Source organism: Neovison vison, chromosome 1, assembly GCF_020171115.1.
Source record: "Neovison vison isolate M4711 chromosome 1, ASM_NN_V1, whole genome shotgun sequence".
NCBI classification, from domain to species: domain Eukaryota; kingdom Metazoa; phylum Chordata; class Mammalia; order Carnivora; family Mustelidae; genus Neogale; species Neogale vison.
Window position 1 is genome coordinate 75,629,838 of NC_058091.1, and position 19,069 is coordinate 75,648,906.

Below are 19,069 nucleotides of genomic sequence, written 5' to 3' on the forward strand. Positions count from 1 at the left end.
AAGAACTCATGTTTATGTAAATGGCATCTGAATATTTGGTATTTTATATCATATTTGAAAGAATTTGGTCTACTGAGAGACTATTTGGCTTATAATTACAATTTTAATTGTTTGATTAGATAACTGATTTAATGTAACGTAAGTGGAAATTTGGCTAAGTTTAAAAGTGATTTTAGAAATTTAAGAGAATTCTAGATTTACTATATTTAGGTATTTGATTTTTAGATTTAGAAGGTTTAAGTACTCAAGAAGGCTAGTCAATTAGAAAACTGAAGTCTTTAAATATGAAGTTGAGCAGATCAGCTAAATGTGTACACCAGTTACAAAGTTCCTTTAAAAGTCTTTATTGGGGCCCCTGGGTGGCTCAGTGGGTTAAAGCCTCTGCCTTCAGGTCAGGTCATGATCCCAGGGTCCTGGGATTAAGCCCTGCATCGGGCTCTCTGCTCAACAGGGAGCCTGCTTCCCCCTCTCTGCCTACTTGTGATCTCTGTCTGTCAAATAAATAAGTAAAATCTTTAAAAAAATAAATAAATAAAAGTCTTTATTAACATTTGCTAATTTTACCAATAGAGTAAGATTGGCAAGCTGTACTCAGAAGTACGTTTTCTGAATCTGAATTTAATGAATAAATTTAAAATTTTAAACTTTTAATTCTAAATTTAAATTACATTTTTAATTTTAAATTAAGTTTTTAATTTTTAAATTAAAAATAAACTTTCAAAAAAGTCTTTTCAACAGGACAGAGGGACAAACCACCGTAGCGTGCTGCAGAAGGTGAAAGGCTGCATGTGCACAGAGAGAATTACAGAAAACTCAAGCCCTTGTTCTGGTGTCCCCACTATGAGAAACTAGTCTAGGTCAATCCCCTCATCTCTGGGAGTGCTTTCATCTACAACATGAGATTGCATGAAAGTCCCTGGAATCCTAAATGATGACACTGTTCCTAAAGGACATAATGCAGCAGGGGTTAAGAAAAGGGGGGATAGCCTGCACTGGGAAAACCAGGAGCTCATCAGTGGAGAGGGATGTGACAAGTCAAAATGAGGGGGAATAGCATTTGAGGCGGGTGACACCACGTGAGCAAACACTCTTGCATAGGAAAATGGAAAGTGGGGAGTCAGTGGAAAATGTCCATGGGGAGCCAGCCAGCAAGTCAGGTCAAGAGAACATCACCACTCCACCAATGTGTTGAAGAATCTGTCTCATGTCTCAAAAAACTAATATATTAGTAGCAACATTAACCGTATGTGCTAGGATGTCAGAAACAGTTTAATATCACATTCACAGTATTTACATAGGATCTAAGCAAGTAATTCGTTATCAAAATTATTATATCCATTTGTATTAAGATTAGATTTTATGGGGCGCCTGGGTGGCTCAGTGGGTTAAAGCCTCTGCCTTCGGCTCAGGTCATGATCCCAGGGTCCTGGGATCGAGCCCTGCGTCGGGCTCTCTGCTCATCAGGGAGCCTGCTGCCTTCTCTCTCTCTCTCTCTCTGCCTGCCTCTCTGCCTACTTGTAATATCTGTCTGTCAAATAAATAAATAAAATCTTTAAAAAAAAAGATTAGATTTTACAAGAAGGATATGTTGATATGTTTTTAATTTACTCAGGAACTTCTTGGCACCTTACTTAAAAGGGAGCTACTTCTTGGCACCTTACTTAAAAGGGAGCTATGCTACTTTAATTAGCCTAAGATGAATGATGACTCAAATATTCATCTTACAGAATCCATCTTCAGCTCTATGAAACGGAAAGAATATCCACATAACCTGATATTTCTGCAGATTTTCTCTGCCCTAAATTCTCGACAAAGCTAAAAATACCCTCCATGAAAGGTCAGTGAAATTTGGAGATGAATGGGCTCATATTCATCAATATTTCAAACCCTAGCAGGCTATCAGCGAGGTCTTGAGAGAAGTGGCAGATTCAGGGAAGGAAATAAGCATTTTTCAAGTTTCATTCAGTAACTACTTGCAGCCTGCAGAATGCCTAAAAGGCAACACAAGAATACAGACGTATCTTCTCCTAAATCTTTATAAATTATATATGCATAAACAAATTTATAGATTTTAAATTTATTTATAATTTTATAAATATTTATAATTTTATAAATAAATAAATTTACTTTATAAATTTGCTAAGCAAAACACGCCACATGTACATTATAAAAGAAAATGTCACCAAATCATTGTAGCTTCTATTTCTTTTTTTTTCTCTTTTTTTTTTAAGATTTTATTTATTTATTTGATAGAGATCACAAGTAGTCAGGCAGAGAGAGAGGAGCAAGCAGGTTCCCTGCTGAGCAGAGAGCCCAATGTGGGGCTCGATCCTAGGACCCTGAGATCATGACCTGAGCCGAAGGCAGAGGCTTTAATCCACTGAGCCACCCAGGTGCCCTGTAGCTTCTATTTCTGTAAGAGGCTCTCAATTGTCCAGTTAAAATAACTTGAACTGGTTCTTTCCATAGTTTGGCTATTGTGCAACATGGGGGCTTAAGGGGGTAGGAGAAGAATCAATGAAACAAGATGGGATTGGGAGGGAGACAAACCATAAGTGACTCTTAATCTCACAAAACAAATTGAGGGTTGCTGGGGGGAGGGGGTTGGGAGAAGGGGGGTGGGGTTATGGACATTGGGGAGGGTATGTGCTTTGGTGAGTGCTGTGAAGTGTGTAAACCTGGTGATTCACAGACCTGTACCCCTGGGGATACAAATATATGTTTATAAAAAATAAAAAATTAAAAAAAAATAAAATAACTTGAACAGGTGTTGCTGACCCAAGATTTTCAACTGCTTTGAAAATCAGCTTCTCAGGTAAACCACTCCCCATGGGACTGGGCTGAAGCTCTCCTCCTCCTCCTCCTTCTTCCACCTTCTTGGAATCCCCACATCAGGACAGCCAGGAAAACATGGGCACCCAAGCATATGGTTCATCTGCACATCTCATACAGAGAGTCTCAGTATTTGCTCTGTATTTGTTCGAGGGGAGGTTGGGAGAAATGGAATACCGTTTTTTTTTTGTAAAATATACATCAGATATCCAGTGACCTCTTCTTTTGTGCTATCCCATAACAAAACTCTACGCCCACAGAAAATGTGAATGAGCAATGCAGAATTTTCTAACGCTATCACAGGGGAAGCTAGGATGGCATTTATATGTTTCCTGGGCCAACATCATTAGAAGAACCTCTTGTTCTAAGTTTCCCCTCCTCAGTCCTCAGGCAACTCCTTCTCTCACATTCTTTACTTTTTTTGTCTCTCCACGACTAAGTTTCTGTGTGCCCTTTCCACCCCACATCCCTCTAGTTCCCCCTGATCCTCTCCAGATCCCCGTCACTCCCCTCTCCTTAAGAGGAGCAACTTAGGTCTATTCCCGCTTCTGCATTTACAGTGACATAGCCTGACTCCTCAGTTTAATGATCATCTCCAGGATGTCAACATCAGGAATGACACTGAAAGACAGTGGAGCAGTACTGAGACCCCTTACTACCATCGCAGCTCTTCTTCAATTTGGGGAGCTTTTATGAGAAGTTATAATACAATTTTTAAAAATGTTAATTTTTTATAAAAAGTTGAAATGTTCACCCCCCCCCCGTTACATCCTGCCAGGGTCATACATGATGGTATTTACTCAACACCATTCATCATTTCCCCGTAAGTACTGACACAGTGCTATCCACGAAAGAGCCATTTTCTAGACACTGGTGATACGACCATAAAGACAACAGTCAAAGACCCTGACCAGAAGGACTTTAACGCTCACTGGGAGAAAAAGAAAATAATTATGCATAACATTAAATGCCACAGGGCTACAGAGAAAAATAAGGCAGAGTAAAAGAGATAGTAACAGGTCACATTTGTAAGTGTAATGTGTGTGTGTGTGTCTATGTATATACATATATATATTAAAACTTTACATTTGTGCCTTTTTAAAAAATTAATATTTAAAATGGCAGGAGCAGAAATCTACAGTTGTCATTAGAAGCTTTTCAGAATACAGAGAAATCTCCAACAGGCTGCTAAGCAACAGACAGCAGAATTTTCAGTCCTGCCATCCAGAACACACACCTCTCTCCATGGTTTTGCATTCCTTCAGCACGGCTGTGCACTAACAGCCAGCCTCCAAGCTACGAGAGACCAGAAACGAGATCTGCTAACTGAAGAGATTAGCGCTGCGGCATGTTCCCCAAAGGTTTATAAAATTATTATGAGAGAAGTCATGGGAACATCAACAAAAAATTTAACCTGTTCATCCTCAGAATGTGTCCAAACAATAAATGTTGCTTCGTAGGTCTGCTATGCACATCGTTAAGCTTTCATCCAAGTAAATAAAGAAGGACCAAAAGAGCAACCATTTAAAATATTTACCCCCGGGGCACCTGGATGGCTCAGTGGGTTAAGCCTCTGCCATCGACTCAGGTCATGATCTCGTGGTCCTGGGATCAAGCCCCGCATCAGGCTCTCCGCTTAGCTGTCCCATAACAGGGGACATAACAGGGGAGCCTGCTTCCCCACCTCTCTCTGCCCGCCTCTCTACCTACCTGTGATCTCTGTCTCTGTCAAATAAATAAAATCTTAAAAAAATAAATAAAAAATTAAAAAAAAAAATAAAATATTTAACCACTTTCAGGGCGCTCTAGTAGGTACAACTTGTGCTTCAGAAAACAACTTTGCACATGGGCCAGATGTCCAAAATTCTATCAATTTATATTTCTAACTTCAACCTACTCATCTTGCCTTAGCTCTAGCAAGCTATTTTTAACTTTGAGGTAGGTGGTGTACAAAACCCAAAGAATTTTTTGATAAAGGAATGCATTAAAGGTAGTAGCTTGACGTCTAACAGCTGTAACAAAAATAGGGCAGTAGGCTCACAGAGGAAGGACTTTGGTTCATTCACCTGCTTCCCTGTCCCCTCGCTCAGCACTCAGAGTGCACGATGCATATTTCAGGAGGAATTAATAAATGAGTCTCACTTTGTTGTAACAGGACCCAAGTAGGGTCACAAGCACCTTGCATGCATTGTCTCAGTAGTCACAAAATCCACAGGGCAGCTGCCACTTTCACCACTTTGTAGATGAGCTACTTAACGAAGATGACTAAGAACGGATTGAAATGGGACATGAATCCAAATTTTTGTGACTACATCCATGCTCCCCACCCCCAGGCTAGAGTCCCTTTATAGGACACAACCTTTCTTTTCCTTTCATCTAGTTTATTCCTCTTGGCTTCCTCTCACAGGACCACAGTCTCTCCCCAACTGGAGGAAATAGTATATAGTTATCGAGTAAATGGGAAATACCAGCCTCTGGAGTAAAAATTTAGGACCTGCATTTGAAAATAAAAATACCTAACTGACTACAAACTTCCCATACTGAGACAGGAACAGCGCCTTAATACATGGCTACGTACCTCATCAATCCACAAGGAGAGTCTTGCCTCCAGTACGCTAGAACAGTCTTATTGAAACAACATCATCAAGGGAGTACTGTCCCATCATGTCTGTCGTATTCTATTGGTTAGAAGCAAATCTCAGGTCCTGCCAGAAATCTAGGGGGAGGGATGATACAAGGGTGTGAACACCAGAAGTCCAAAATGCCTGGGGTCATCTGAAGGTTTGTCCACCACAAGCGCCAGTAGGGGTGCCCATGAGTTAACAACAGAACTGGAAACAAGGCATGTGCGTCAGAATCATCTGGATGGTATGCTAAAACACAGATGTCTTACCCCGAAGTATCTAATTTAGCAGGTATAGGGTGGGAATTTGCATTTCTAACAAGTTCCCAGGTAAGGCTGGTGGTGCTGGTCAAGGGATCACCCTTCAGGAACCTGTACCCTAGCCTGTCCAAGCCACTCCCAGTGCCACCTCCCAAAGTGGCCAGCTGTCAGTCCCTCAGGATTAGGAATGTACATCCTGGCAGCACAGTCGCCCAAGGAAGGCACGTGCAAGCCTGGTAACACACACAAGGCTATTTGGGCAGACAGTTCTGGAGTCCCAGGTATCCAGAGGGTGGTCTAGAAAAGGAGGCATAGGTTCTAGGTGGACCTATAGACATTCTCAAAGGGCTCAGACAAAGGCTAAAGCAGGGCCCTCTAAATTAATGGCTCAGGACAGGGGTCAAGAATTGTGAAGGGTCCGATTTTACCCTACTTACAAGCTAGCAAATTAGCCTGTCAGTTTCAAAGATCGTGTTGAAAGACACAGACGCCTGGATCAAGGGGAAAAAAAAAGACAAGTATTCACAGCAATAGCAATGGCCATAGTACATCATTGCATCAGTTCCCTGAGCCCTAATTCCGGAAGGGTGACATGAGGAGGGTCAGGTGTTGCCCGTTTACACAGTGGGGTGTGTTTCAGGAACTTAACACTGAGATTTCGAGGCCCTGATTTCATAAGGTGGCTGCTAGCCCATCGGCCCTAGACCTGATCCAGAGGGAGACCTGATCTTTATTATCCCGGACAGTAAATCAATCTGCCCATAAGGGAGAGTTTCTACTTTCCAAGGCCGCCTGCTATGCAAAACATTCCTGAAAAGATTGTGCAGAGAAAATTAGCTGTTAAGGCCTTTGCTCAGAGGATCAGTTGTGCAGAAACTTGAGAAACCAATGGAGGATGGTCTCCTGACAACAGGGGTCCAGTGGCCAGGCCTCAGGGTAACATTGACTGGCAAGAAGATGAGGACACAAGCCAGCAAGGTATTCAAGGAAGAGTTTTTGAGGCAGAAGGATCAGTAAATTGAAAGGCGCTGAAGACCAAGTAAAGAGAATTAAGCAGGAGGGCATGGGGACACTGAGTCAGGCAAGTTACAGGGGAGAAAGTGGAATATAGATCACACAGCATCCTCCTTTCGGCTGGTGTAAGGATTCTGCCCTTCATTGTGAGAAAAATGAGTTATTGCAGAGTTTTGAAAGGAGGAGTGGCACGGGACCAAATGTTTTGAGAAGATCACTTTGGTAACCATGTTGGAAATGGACTGAAGATAGGCAAGAGCCAAAACAGGGAGCCCAGCTAGGAAAAGTCTTGCAGAAACCAGGTGAGATGATGGTAGCCTGGGCCAAGGCCCTATCAACAGACGGGTGGGAAGTTGTTTGACTGGAGATGTATTTTGGAAGTGGCTCTGGCATGACAGACTAAAGATGGGTTTTGATAGGGAAAACCCGCCCAAGACAAAAACCTCTCAGGCTTTGGGCTTCTGCATTTGAAACGGGGTTGCCGTTAACTGACAAGGGGGTAACTTTGGGAGAACCAGTGATATTTTGGAGGAAGGACACCAGAAGTTCAGTATTAGTCATGTTAAGTCGAGATACTTATTAGACATCCATGCAGACATATCAAGTGGGTAGCATGAAGTTGAAGGGAATCTGAAATTCGGGAGCTCTTAGTGTTTGGATGGAATTTTAAAACCATGAGTCCTGAGCAACTCACAAGAGAGAGTGCACACAGAAAGCAAAGAGGTTGAGACAGGGCTTGTGAAGAAGGGGGTCAGGGGGGTGGGGAGAGGAAAACAAGAGAACAAAGCACTTTAAGAAGGAGTGAGCAACTCTGTAAGTGGTGCTGGTAGGTCAACCAGGATGAGGCCTGAGAACTGATCACTGGATATTTTTTTAAGACTGAAAGCTAATTGGGGCACCTGGTGGCTCAGTCTGTTAAACAATGCTTGGTCTCAGCTCAGGTCACGATCTCAGGGTCCTGGGATTGAGTCCTGCCTTGGGCTCCAGTATTTTCCCCTCCAGCTCCCCCTCTCCCTGCCCCGCTTCCTCCCCTGCTCACACTGGCACAGGCATGCATGCCTGTTCTCATTCTCTTTCTCTCTCTCAAATAAATAAATAAATCTTTAAAAAAAAAAAGATAAATCGTAAATAATTTTTTAAAAAAGAGGGAGAGCTCGTTCCCTTTTTCCTCAAATCAACTAGAACCCAAATTCAAAGCTATTATGGGACCTGTATGCCTCCGGCAATATAACAGGTCCCATTACATTCATCTAGAGTATTTATTTTCCCTCAGCCTTGGAAAAGAGCTGAGTAGAAACACAAAACTCTACGAAGGACAGAGGCCAGCTCCGCAGAGTTGGGCACAGGGCATCACTGGAGAACAGAGGGCACTGAGCCCCTCGGGAATCAAACAGAACACTGGCACCAAGTTCATTCCTTTCCAGAGCTCAGATCTCCACAGGAAGGTAGTTGTTGTACCTGTGTATGTTGTAAATTCCTGGCTCCTCGCGAACAAGCGTATTTAACTATAAGTTCACAAAATGTGGGATGAAGCCAAATAGAAACGGGTTTATACGCCGTTAAGGAGATGACAAGCCTAAGTGAAGTCGCTGTTGCTAAACCCCACATCAGCAAATCAAGATGGAATACCTAAGCTAACTGCAGTCTCAGCCCCGTCTAGCAAGGTAACCTCTAACCAGTGAGGCTTGAGTCAGAGCTCGGCGCTAGTGGGGTAATCTGACCGATGGACCTCTTCCGACCCCCGCAGATGGGGAAGGTGACCTTGCCTGAAACAATCCACTCTTAGCTAGAAATTTCCTTTTTCTTTCCCAACCCCTTCTGTCTATAAAAGCCTTCCATTTTATACAGCTCCTCAGAGTCCCTCTCTGCTTGCTAGCTGGGAAACTGCCCAATTCATGTATTGTTGAAAATACGTCAATGAGATCTTCAAATTTACTCAGCTGAATTTTGTTTTTATAATAGCCTCCCTTAGCAAAGGTCTTCAAAAGTTTTCTGTGTCTGATTGTAAGATTTGGGATAATGATGTGGAGAAGAAAGGCAGAAAGAAAAATAATTAACTTTTCTTACAACGTATACCCCATTGACAAGTACTTGAGAGGGCAGAGTGACCTTCCTACCCGAACTCAAGTGCCTCAGTGTTAATGCCTTGCTAGAGGCAAAAGCCAACCTGAGCTTGACATTAGTCTGACCTCCAAGATCCCAGAAGTCTTTTTTTTTTTTTTAAGATTTTATTTATTCATTTGACAGAGATCACAAGTAGGCAGAGAGGCAGGCAGAGAGAGAGAGAGAGAGGGAAGCAGGCTCCCTGCTGAGCAGAGAGCCCGATGTGGGGCTCTATCTCAGGACCCTGGGATCACGACCTGAGCCGAAGTGAGAGGCTTTAACCCACTGAGCCACCCAGGCATCCCCCACCCCCCGGAAGTCTTCTTTAACATCTGAAAATCCCTTTGGAAACTTCCTTTACCTCTATCCACCTCCCCCGCCCTGCCCTCACCAAGATATAAGTTAGCAATCACCTTCCAAGCATATGGTCCATGACCTGAAGGGTCTCACGACCACAAGTTTACCGGAGCAATAAATGACCTTTCAAGGTCCTGGAAACCTTGCTTCCAAATTCCTTAGAGATCTACACTATCCCTAATCCCTCCCAACTTGAAAGTATATAACCAGTCATTCCTTACAACTCTAGGGCAGCATTTTTTGTCCACGGGTCACGTCCCCGTGCTTTAATAAAAACACCTTTTTTGCAACAAAGACGTCCCAAGAATTCTTTCTGAAGCATTAGCTCCTAGACCCCAACATTTCACATCAACAGCAGGATATAAAAGGGGAGTGCTAGATACCACAGATCAACTATTTGCTCAGAACTCTTTAATGAAGAAAGGAGGTACCCCATAACATAACTGTTGAGGAGAACAAAGGCAAGAGAAACGTAGTGAAAACTAAATTTCCTTACAACTTGAGACGAGCCGAGTGTGCCTGACATTCCTCACAGAACCCGTAGCTGCCTGAATGTTGATGTTTCATTAGGGACTAAAAGCAGCCTTACCTTGAGGTACCAGACCTCCAGGATCCTAGAACACTTCTTTAACATGGAGAACTCCTTTTAGAGACATACGTGATCTCTACCCACCCCGCAAAACTTTAAATTATATGAGTCACTCCTCACAGTCACAGTGCAGCTGCTTCTGCCCACGTCCTGTCCCTGGGCTAGAATAAAAGCACCTTTTGAACCTAAAACGTCTCAAGAATTCTTTCTTGAAGATTGTGCTGAAGGACCCTGCATCAATAACCAGAAGAATTTACTTGGGGGTGGGGGGAGGCAGGCAATACTGTGCTGCCAATACTTCGCAAAAGCATCCCTGAATCTCCTTCCAGATGTGTTTTCCATCTGTTTACTGTTACCCAATCCACCTTGCTTTTTTTTTTCAGTATACAATAATTGCTTTTCAAACATATTAGGTTGTTTATTGGTTAAATACAAGGCCTTCCTCTCTGGTGGGTACCAATACAATTTCTGGCCAGAGGGGCCAGGCTCTTCTCCGAGGTGCAAAGGAGTCTGTCGAGTGCCCCTGTGTGGCACTGCCAGAAAGTAACCACCCACCTTCTGGCTGCTGGCTACTCCCCCTTGCACGTTCTGCATGCAGATCTTTCAAACTAGCAAGAACACATTTCAAAAAATTTCTGAATGTGCGTTCTTATTTCCACACATTCTCAAAACTGTTGCAGTGGAAAAAAGTGCAAGGTCTAATCCTCACAATATGCTTCCTTCTTTCAGGGCCCGTGTCCTGGAGAGCGCACTCTGGGGACCTGAGGAGCAAACGCCACATAAATGAACCCTACCTGGTACACAGAAGGCCCATGACAAAGAGGTATTTTCCTTGCCCACAGTGCGTTTCTTGGCCTGGGGAAATTGTGAGGAACCGAGGATCTTTTGAAAGAAACTTTGCAGGAAACATAGATATGTTGAAACCTCCAGGAGGGGCCTTGGGGTGTCAAAAATGGAATTATCAGGGGTACCTGGGTGGCTCAGTGGTTTAAAGCCTCTGCCTTCAACTCAGGTCATGATCCCGGGGTCCTGGGATCGAGCCCCGCATCGGGCTCTCTGCTCAGTGGGGAGCCTGCTTCTCCCTCTCTCTCTGCCTGCATGTGATCTCTGTCAAATAAATAAATAAAATTTAAAAAAAAAAATGGAATTATCAGGGGCCAAAGACTGCACTTTCTTCCCGTTCTGCCCTAAATCTTAAGTAAGGGAACCATCTTTCCATGATGCCTTCAGGTACAAAGGAATCCATCTTGGAAGCCAAAATGGTGGGAAAATACAGACAATTTTCTTTGTAGCTCTCATGATTGCTACTTCCTGCTCATTCATGTGTGTGTGTGGGGGGGTGGAAATCATAGGAAAAAAAATATTTGACAGCTCGAGACTCGGAAATCAAGAGATTTGAAGAGATCCCCTCCCACCACCCAAGCTTTTCCTTTTGAATGAATCCACTCTGCTTCTAAGATCCTTCACGAGGCGCTTGCTCGTGATTGACAAAAGAAAAGGCTAATTATAAGAAAAATGCGTTTTGCGATTTTCAAGGGTTTGGAGGATTCTATATTTTAGATACACATCAGGAAAATGTAATTTGTAGGGTACAAATAACCACAGGTAAATTTGGAGATGAGGCTAACACACACATACATTTTCGGCGCGCGGTACATTATCTGGCCATAGCACAAATAGCTAAGTGCCAGATTGTTGTCTTTGGGGAAGGAAGCAATATGTTGGTGACGAAAGGGTATTCTTGAAGATTTGTGGTTGTATTTTGGGAATTTCATCTCCTCTGCATCAAAATGCAACACTTATAAACGACTCATGCTGTGAGAAACTATTTAAAATTTATCTTTCCTTGAGGACCCAAAGCTTTCTTGTAGACAACTCAAATTCATTTAAAAATGTTCTGCGGCCTTCCCTGGTGCATTAAGGATGATTCCTAATTTAATACATATATTTTAAATAAACCGCACTGCATTTCTTAAACTTCCAGTGGGAGATAAAATGACGGGCTTGAACATCCACAGTCTGGGATCGCCCTCTCAGTGTTCCTCACTGCATCCTACCTCAGTGAACAGAAGAGACAGCTTCCAGGTGTTGGGGACAATTCAAGACCTGCCATTGCAGTGAACATGTGCACAGATGGAGAGCAAGCTGAGGGGGACAGCCGAGGCTGATACCTTCTTTTTTGGCCACTTTAGACCACAAAAATTTAACACAGAAATTGCTACAGTTCCTTAAGGACAAACCCACCACCTATTCATTTTTCCCACTAGGTAGGCATTATGCAAAACGGCTTGGGAGCCAGCTAAATAAATGAAACGTATTCACGTTAACAAGTAATAATAATATTGGGGACACCGTAAAGATCTTTCCCTTTTTGGTGTTCCTTGAGAAACTAGTCCTTTCATCCAGCATCCTACTTTCAGGAAACAAGCGTGCAGATCCTAATGGCTCTCAATTATTCTACAGTCCTGAGATTATGGATATGAAGGAACACCAAGTGGAGTTAACATCTCTGAAGCATTCCACATCTGAAGTGTCTTTGCAGTTAATAATAAAATTCTATACTGGTTCTAAGCATCACATGGCTTGCGACTTACAGAATTCATCTTGAAAGCAGAACTAAAACAGTAGGTTGTTCATACAGGAGCACTCTACCACCCCACCCCACGGGGTCCCCAGCCCCAGCTTGCCATATTATGGGGCTTATTCTTGCAGACCTCAGGAGTTCTGGCCATATTCTTTCACACCTAGACCCTGCCCATATGCGGGATAGACAGTGCAACTAAGTACTGTCCTTTTAAAAACCCCCTTGACCATATGAATATAAAGCAGAATCTATGATTTGTAACTCTGCACATTGCCTGCTTATGCATGCCAATTTAAGGAGATGGTACAGAACAGTAATTAAAATCCCAGTGTATGAAGTCACACTTCCGGATTTCCTATCTGGGCTCCAACACGTCCAAGCTGTATGAGTTAGAGAACGTTGGGTAACTACTCTGTCATTCAGTGTCCTCATTTGTAAAACAGAAATAACATTACCTTCCCCAGGATTTCATTTTATTTATTAAACAACACAATTTTGTAGTGTATAACATGGTATCTGGCATTAAAACAAAAAACACCATTAAAATATTATTGTTATTGTCCCCCTCTGTGTGAGTTAGTTCTAATCAGCATTCTAGTATTCAAAAACTCCCCCTGGGATGGAGATGTGCGATCTCATCAGTTCTGTGCGCATACACACTGGGATGGCTCTTCCCAGAGATCCTCCCTGGAAAGATGACTCGTGTCAAATTCATCTTCACCTTCTGCTGGCATATGCCATCCCGCACATGACCTCGGGGCTAGTGTAGGGGTGAAGTGGTGAATTCTTCCTTCCACACTTAATTTTTCCGATCTTAATTTCCGTGTCTACAAAATGAGTTAAAAATAATGGTATCTGGGTGCCTGGGTGGCTCAGTCGGTTAAGCATCTGCCTTTGGCTCAGATCAAGATCCCAGAGTTCTGGGATCGAGCCCCACATCAAGCTCCCCGCTCAGTGGGGAGTCTGCTTCTGGCCCCTTTTCCCTGTCCCCCCCCAACCCTTGCCTCATGTGTGCACACACGTGAGTGTGCTCCCTGTCTCTCTTCCCTCACCCTCTTGCTCATTCTCTCTCTCTCAAATAAATAAATAAATAAATAAAATCTTAAAAAAAAAAAAGTAATGATATCTATCCCATAGTATTACTATAAGAATTCAATAAGATAATGCATGCAAAGTTCTTGGCCACTAAAAGTAACAGCCAACATTTATTTAGTATTTATCATGCACTAGGAACTGTTTTAAAGCATTTCGCATGTATTAACTCATTAAATCCTCGACACAATCCTACAATATGGGTACTATTATTATTCTCACTTTAAGTATGGGAACACCAAGGCCCAGAGGGATCAAGTAAACTTGTCCCCCGTCATATTAATAGTGAGTGAGAAGAACGATAGAATTAAAATTCAGGCAGTTTGCTTGGATTCTGGAATCCTAACTATAACATCTGTTGCCTTTCAGTAGTAAGTGCTTGTTGGGTATTTGCTAATACTACAGTAATCAATAAATATGTGTTGAAATATTTAGCAAATCGATATTTGCCAAGGCACTTATTTATTATTTACTGCATCTCACCAAGAATCAAATCTTGTCACAGGCCACAAAAATGAACTCTCCTGCTTCTAAGTTTTTTGAAGCAACTTCTCAAATTCTACCTACCCAAAGTATTAAGAAAACAAAAAGTATATTAGGGCAAAAATTCAAAATGGGTTCCAATATACTCTAATATCTATCATTTTTATGATTAGATTTTATAAGAACTTTAATTAAAATAACAGTGTAAGTTTGCTGCAAATGACTAATTATGGATGCAATACTCCCTATGTTAACACTTTTGGAGGGAAAATAAAACTACAGGAGGTAGCTTTGAAGGCAGTAAGAATACTCTTAATAAAAAATTTTTTAAAATCATAAATTAAAATATGTAACACCTACCTCCCATAGTTTGAGGTTTATGATTATAGCCCCTGAAATATCCAAAACAAGTATTTTCCTTGAGTAATATGATCCCTACACTATAAGAGACTTAGACTTAGCCTGTTGCTATTTGGCATGGAGAAGAGGGATTATTTTATTGTTTTCTAACAAAATAACGTACTTTGTTTACAAAGCAAGACTTTGTCTTCCATGCAATATTAAGGAAAAAGGATATAACTGTATTCAGTTTTCTACGGCTTCATTCCTTGCCTCATTTTCTGTTCTGATCCTTGTTTATTTTCATTCACCTGTTTCTAATTTAGATTATCTTGCTGTGTTTTTTTATACATGTATAAACTGCGGTAAGTTCTTCCTGGAACATGATGGTATAAATAAATGTCCTGTGAACAAAGTATAATTATAATGGACGTTATACATGACATTTTCACTTTAATGGAATTTGGAAACAGGTAAGATTTATCTGACATTTATAACTTAATGTCATTTACACATCTCTGAGAATCCTCCTGAGGGAACTGTCTGAATATAAAAAATAATTACTGTAGTAGGCTGAATAATGTCCCGCAATGTATCAGGTCCCCATCCTTGGAACCTGTAAATGTTTCTTTATATGGGAAAGGGGTCTTTGCAGATGTGATTATTTAAGGATCTTGGGAAATGGAGATTATCCTGGATTATTCAGATGAGCTCTAAATGAAATAGCAAGCATTCTTACAAAAGACAGAGAGAGATCTGACAGAGAATGCAATGTGACCTCCAAGGCAGTGATGTGGCCAACGAACGCCAGAGCCACCAGAAAGTAGCTGGAAGAGGCAAGGAATCAATTCTTAGAGCCTCTAGAGGAACAAAGCCCACCTGACAGTTCAGTTGTGGTCCAGTGATAGTGATTTTGGACTTCCAGGCTTCTGAACCGTGAGGATAAATTTCTGTTGTTTTAAGCCACTAAATTTGTAGTAATTTGCTACAGCAGTCATAGGAAACTAATAAAATTATTTTCTAAAATTATTTTTAGAGCAGGGGAGGGGCAAGGGGAGAGGGAGAGAGTCTTAAGCAGGCTCTGCACGGAGAACAGAGCCCTCCTTTGGCTCAGTCTCAGAACCCTGAGATCATGACCTGAGCCGAAATCAAGAGGCAGAGGCTAAAGTGACTGAGTCACCCAGGCACCCCAAAATTAATACAATTATTAATCTAAATAGATGCAAGTGCTAAGTGAGAAAATTTTCCTTTTAACATTAAAGACACTCAGAAAGACAAAAACAAAGTTATTTCCTAAAGTCATGAAATCTTGAAAGGTAGTTTAAAAAGATCAGGAATTTTTATTTCAAAGAATTGTCATATGTTTCACGAAAATGCTACATTCCTAACCAAAGCCTCTCTCTAATATATAATTTTTATTAATGCAAAATTCTCTAGTACCAGGAAAGCAACTGAGAATGCTGGCTTCCTGTAGGCTTGTCATTCCACACTGTTCTCCAGCTCCTTCTCATCGGATCATTCTGTGCATAATCCCAACTCTACGTTTCCTGTTCTGTCGGCTTCCCAGAATATCTTCTTATTCTGCTGGAAGTAATCTATTATTTTATAAAGTCAAGGTACATATTTGCAGAATTTCACTCATGGAAATTTTTTTTTTCACTTATGGAAAAATTTCTAAAAGACCTTGCTGCTGCATTTACCGAGCTATCCATACAAACCATGTTTAAGCACCTGCAGATCTCCTAGAAAGTACAAGGGAACATCCCAGCGGCACTGCCTACTTCATCTCACTCAGTTTTGCTTGTTTCTAGATCAAGAGGCAACAAGATAAGCCATCCCCACTCGAGGTAATCCTAAAATAAACTGTGCCGATGATAGAAACTTACACTTAGTTAAACCAGATGAGTCTCTAAGAATCTAACAGGCAATTCATTTGACCAGAAACATGTGTCAAGGGGTAAGATTTTCCCATTCATCTAAACTATAAACATTTTATGAAATGTTTTCTTAAAGAACTTAATAGGTCTGCTGCTTAAATGACCCAAAAAAGTCTGAAAGTGAAGAACTCCAAGTACTGGGAAAATGAGCATTTAAGAGGCAAATTATCATCCATCTGGTTGTAAAAGTATAAAGTTAGAGTCCTCTTCACACCCATCCTTACAGACCCATTCCAAATTAGCTGATTTTTCATCCTAAGTAGTTCTTAAACCTGTTCATTTCTCTCCTCCCTGGCTGGCCATCACCCTAGTCCTGATGTACAGAGGTTAACTTCACTTGCCCTTTATCTGAAGGGCTCCTCACCCCTTCAGAGTCCACCCACTCATGAGAGGGAAGAAAGAGTGGCAAAGAGGGTAGGGGGGAGATAAATGGGGACTTCAGTTTTATTTTTCCCGAAAAGTGGCAGGCCTTGAGTGGGAACAGGCAGTCACCGCACGGGCTCTGCTACTCACTGCCTACTTGATGTTAGAGGAATTCACAGGCTCTGCTTGTCTTTTCTCCAGAGCACGGGAATGAGAACACGACCTTATGGGACTGTTTGAAGCAGTGAGTCAACAAGTGGAAAAGGCACAAACAGAAGCAGGGACATGGTAAACAATCATCACTATTTTGATTATCACCTACTAGGCCAGACTTTCAGGCTCTCACTGGCACTATGTGGCCCTCTTTTATATCATTAACACCGCTGCGATTTTACACTTTATTTATTAGTAACTATCAAATTAATGTCTTTTACTTCCTCTACTATAAATGTCATGAAGCAAAAATCAAGTCTGTGTTTGCTTCCCCTAGCACAGTACTTGGCAAAAGGAAAGCACTGGGATATTTGGCAAGTAAATCTTTCAAGTAAAGCAAACCAACGACACGCATGGCTCTGACCTGTAGTTTAGCTGTCTTAACAATTCAGATGAGTCTTTCTCCAATCTCAATGAACAACCAATTACTTGGGAACCTTTCAAATACACCCATGCCCAGGCCCCAATCATTCCATTTCGACTGCTCTGGGATCGGTATTTAACATTCTGCAAATAAATAATTCTTATCTGCAAGGCAGGCTGGAAGGCTCCCGTGTTGTTCCCACCTGCTTCAGGTCAGGAGAGAAGGCCTCCAGACCAACCACTGCCTTTGAATTTGACCAACAACCCCTGCCCTTGGTTGAATTCTCCTTTCCTATGAGATAATGGGGAATAAAAAACACTGGAAGCAGCAGCTTTATGGGCAGGATCTTGGCTGATGGAACACACCAGGATGGTTCGTACTGTTCAGGCAACTGTAATCCTGGCAGCAAACCTGCTGGGCGACTCCAGCCAGGCCCAAGCACCCACCAAATCCCTTTCATTCGGGAAAGGGTCTGGAACCTCTTCTTACCTTTATTTTGCCCCCCCCCTTTTTTTTGTTAAATTTCTATTTTAAAAGCCATCACAGTATTTCTTGCAGTGTGGAAGAAAGGTAGTGATGATTGTTTTAAAGGCTAAAGAGGGCTGAACTCCACATCCCTCCCTCCTTGGTGTTGTTCCCAATGTAGACTCCACGGTCACTGTCCTTCCTCACCAGACTCCAGCTAGACATCCGCCCACCTCTGCTTCTCTCTCCATGGACTCCCCTTTTCCCACAGTTTCATACGGATTCCCTACCCCTGGTCGCAGTATGACCCCAAGACCCGAGGCTGCCGTTGGTGACGCCGCCGCCAGGGGCTCCTACAGCGGGGGACCCCAGGAGCGGGGATCGAGGCGGCCGGACTGCGGCCCGGGACCCTGCGCGCCCCGCCCGGCGGGGAGGCAGAGGTTGCTCCCCGACCTGGGAAACGTGGCCACACGCGTCTATCGCTTGGAGATCCCCGGGCGGGTAACGCTCTCCCGCCTCAGAAGGCAAGTCCGTGCTGGGCAAGCCCCTGGCGCAGCCGTGAGCCCCGGGTCTCCGCGCAGCCCCCACCCCAGCGCGCGCCGCCCAGCTCGAACTTGGGACGGGACGCCCCCCACGGCTCAGGCCAAGAGGAGTCGCGCTCCCTTCCTGTTCCCCCAGGGGCAAGGGGAACGCCTCGCGGATTCCAGACCCTGCACAACAGGTCCTTCGGGCACTCGCGAGGTTGGGAAAGCGGGGGAGGAGGAGGAGGGGGCATTGGCTGGGAAAAGAAGTCGAGCACTCTGTGGGCGCATTTCCAGAGGAGAGACCTCTCCACTTAGCATCTCTGCTGGCCCCAGCCTCACAGCAAATCCCGAGTTTGGGGAGCAGTGATTTATCCCGCAGGCGCGGGCAGGAGCGGAGAGTGGCGGACGTGTGAGATGGCACCCATCCGCTCCGTCCGAGAGCAAAGTTACGTGGTGCCGGGAAACGCCTCTCTGAGCGCCAGGACGCGACCCTCAGGGCGATGGGCGACCACTCACCTTGTGCCTGCGCCTCCATGGTGGCCGTCTTCGGACTCCGCGCCGCGGGGCTCCCAGGCGCTTCCAGAGAAGCAGGCGGCGGTGCCCGGGCTCGGAACGCAGCTGGCCCCGCCGCACGCGCTCGCCCTCCCCTGCGCACTTGTCGCGAGCGCTGCGTGGAAGGGGTGGGGGACCGGGGGCCGCCTGCACTGCCGCTGTGGTTAGCTCCGCGGCGTCCAGTCCACCTGGCCGGGACCACGCGGGGAAGGAGCCCGCCGCCGGGCGCCACCTGCCGGCCGCTCCGCGCGCGGCACCGAGGGCGCCCACCCCTGGCTGCCGGCGCCTTTCTCAGGCCCTGCCAATGCCTGACCCCGCTGAAGTGGGTCCTCGAGCCGAGGCGGTCAAGGGCAGATCCCCAGGGAGGGAGGAAG

The 19,069-nt window shown here is 43.8% G+C and overlaps 1 protein-coding gene across 7 annotated transcripts in view; it reads right to left on the reverse strand.

The window, feature by feature from the left end:
- TPD52L1 (TPD52 like 1) overlaps positions 1–18,863 on the reverse strand; it is a 100,807-nt gene extending 81,944 nt beyond the window's left edge. For all 7 annotated transcript variants that reach the window (XM_044249520.1, XM_044249512.1, XM_044249504.1 and 4 more), the window contains exon 1: positions 18,660–18,863. In XM_044249520.1, the coding sequence (XP_044105455.1) occupies positions 18,660–18,678 (19 nt within the window). In that variant the 5' untranslated portion in view covers positions 18,679–18,863. The remainder of the gene's footprint in view (positions 1–18,659) is intronic.
- Positions 18,864–19,069: the final 206 nt, after the last annotated feature.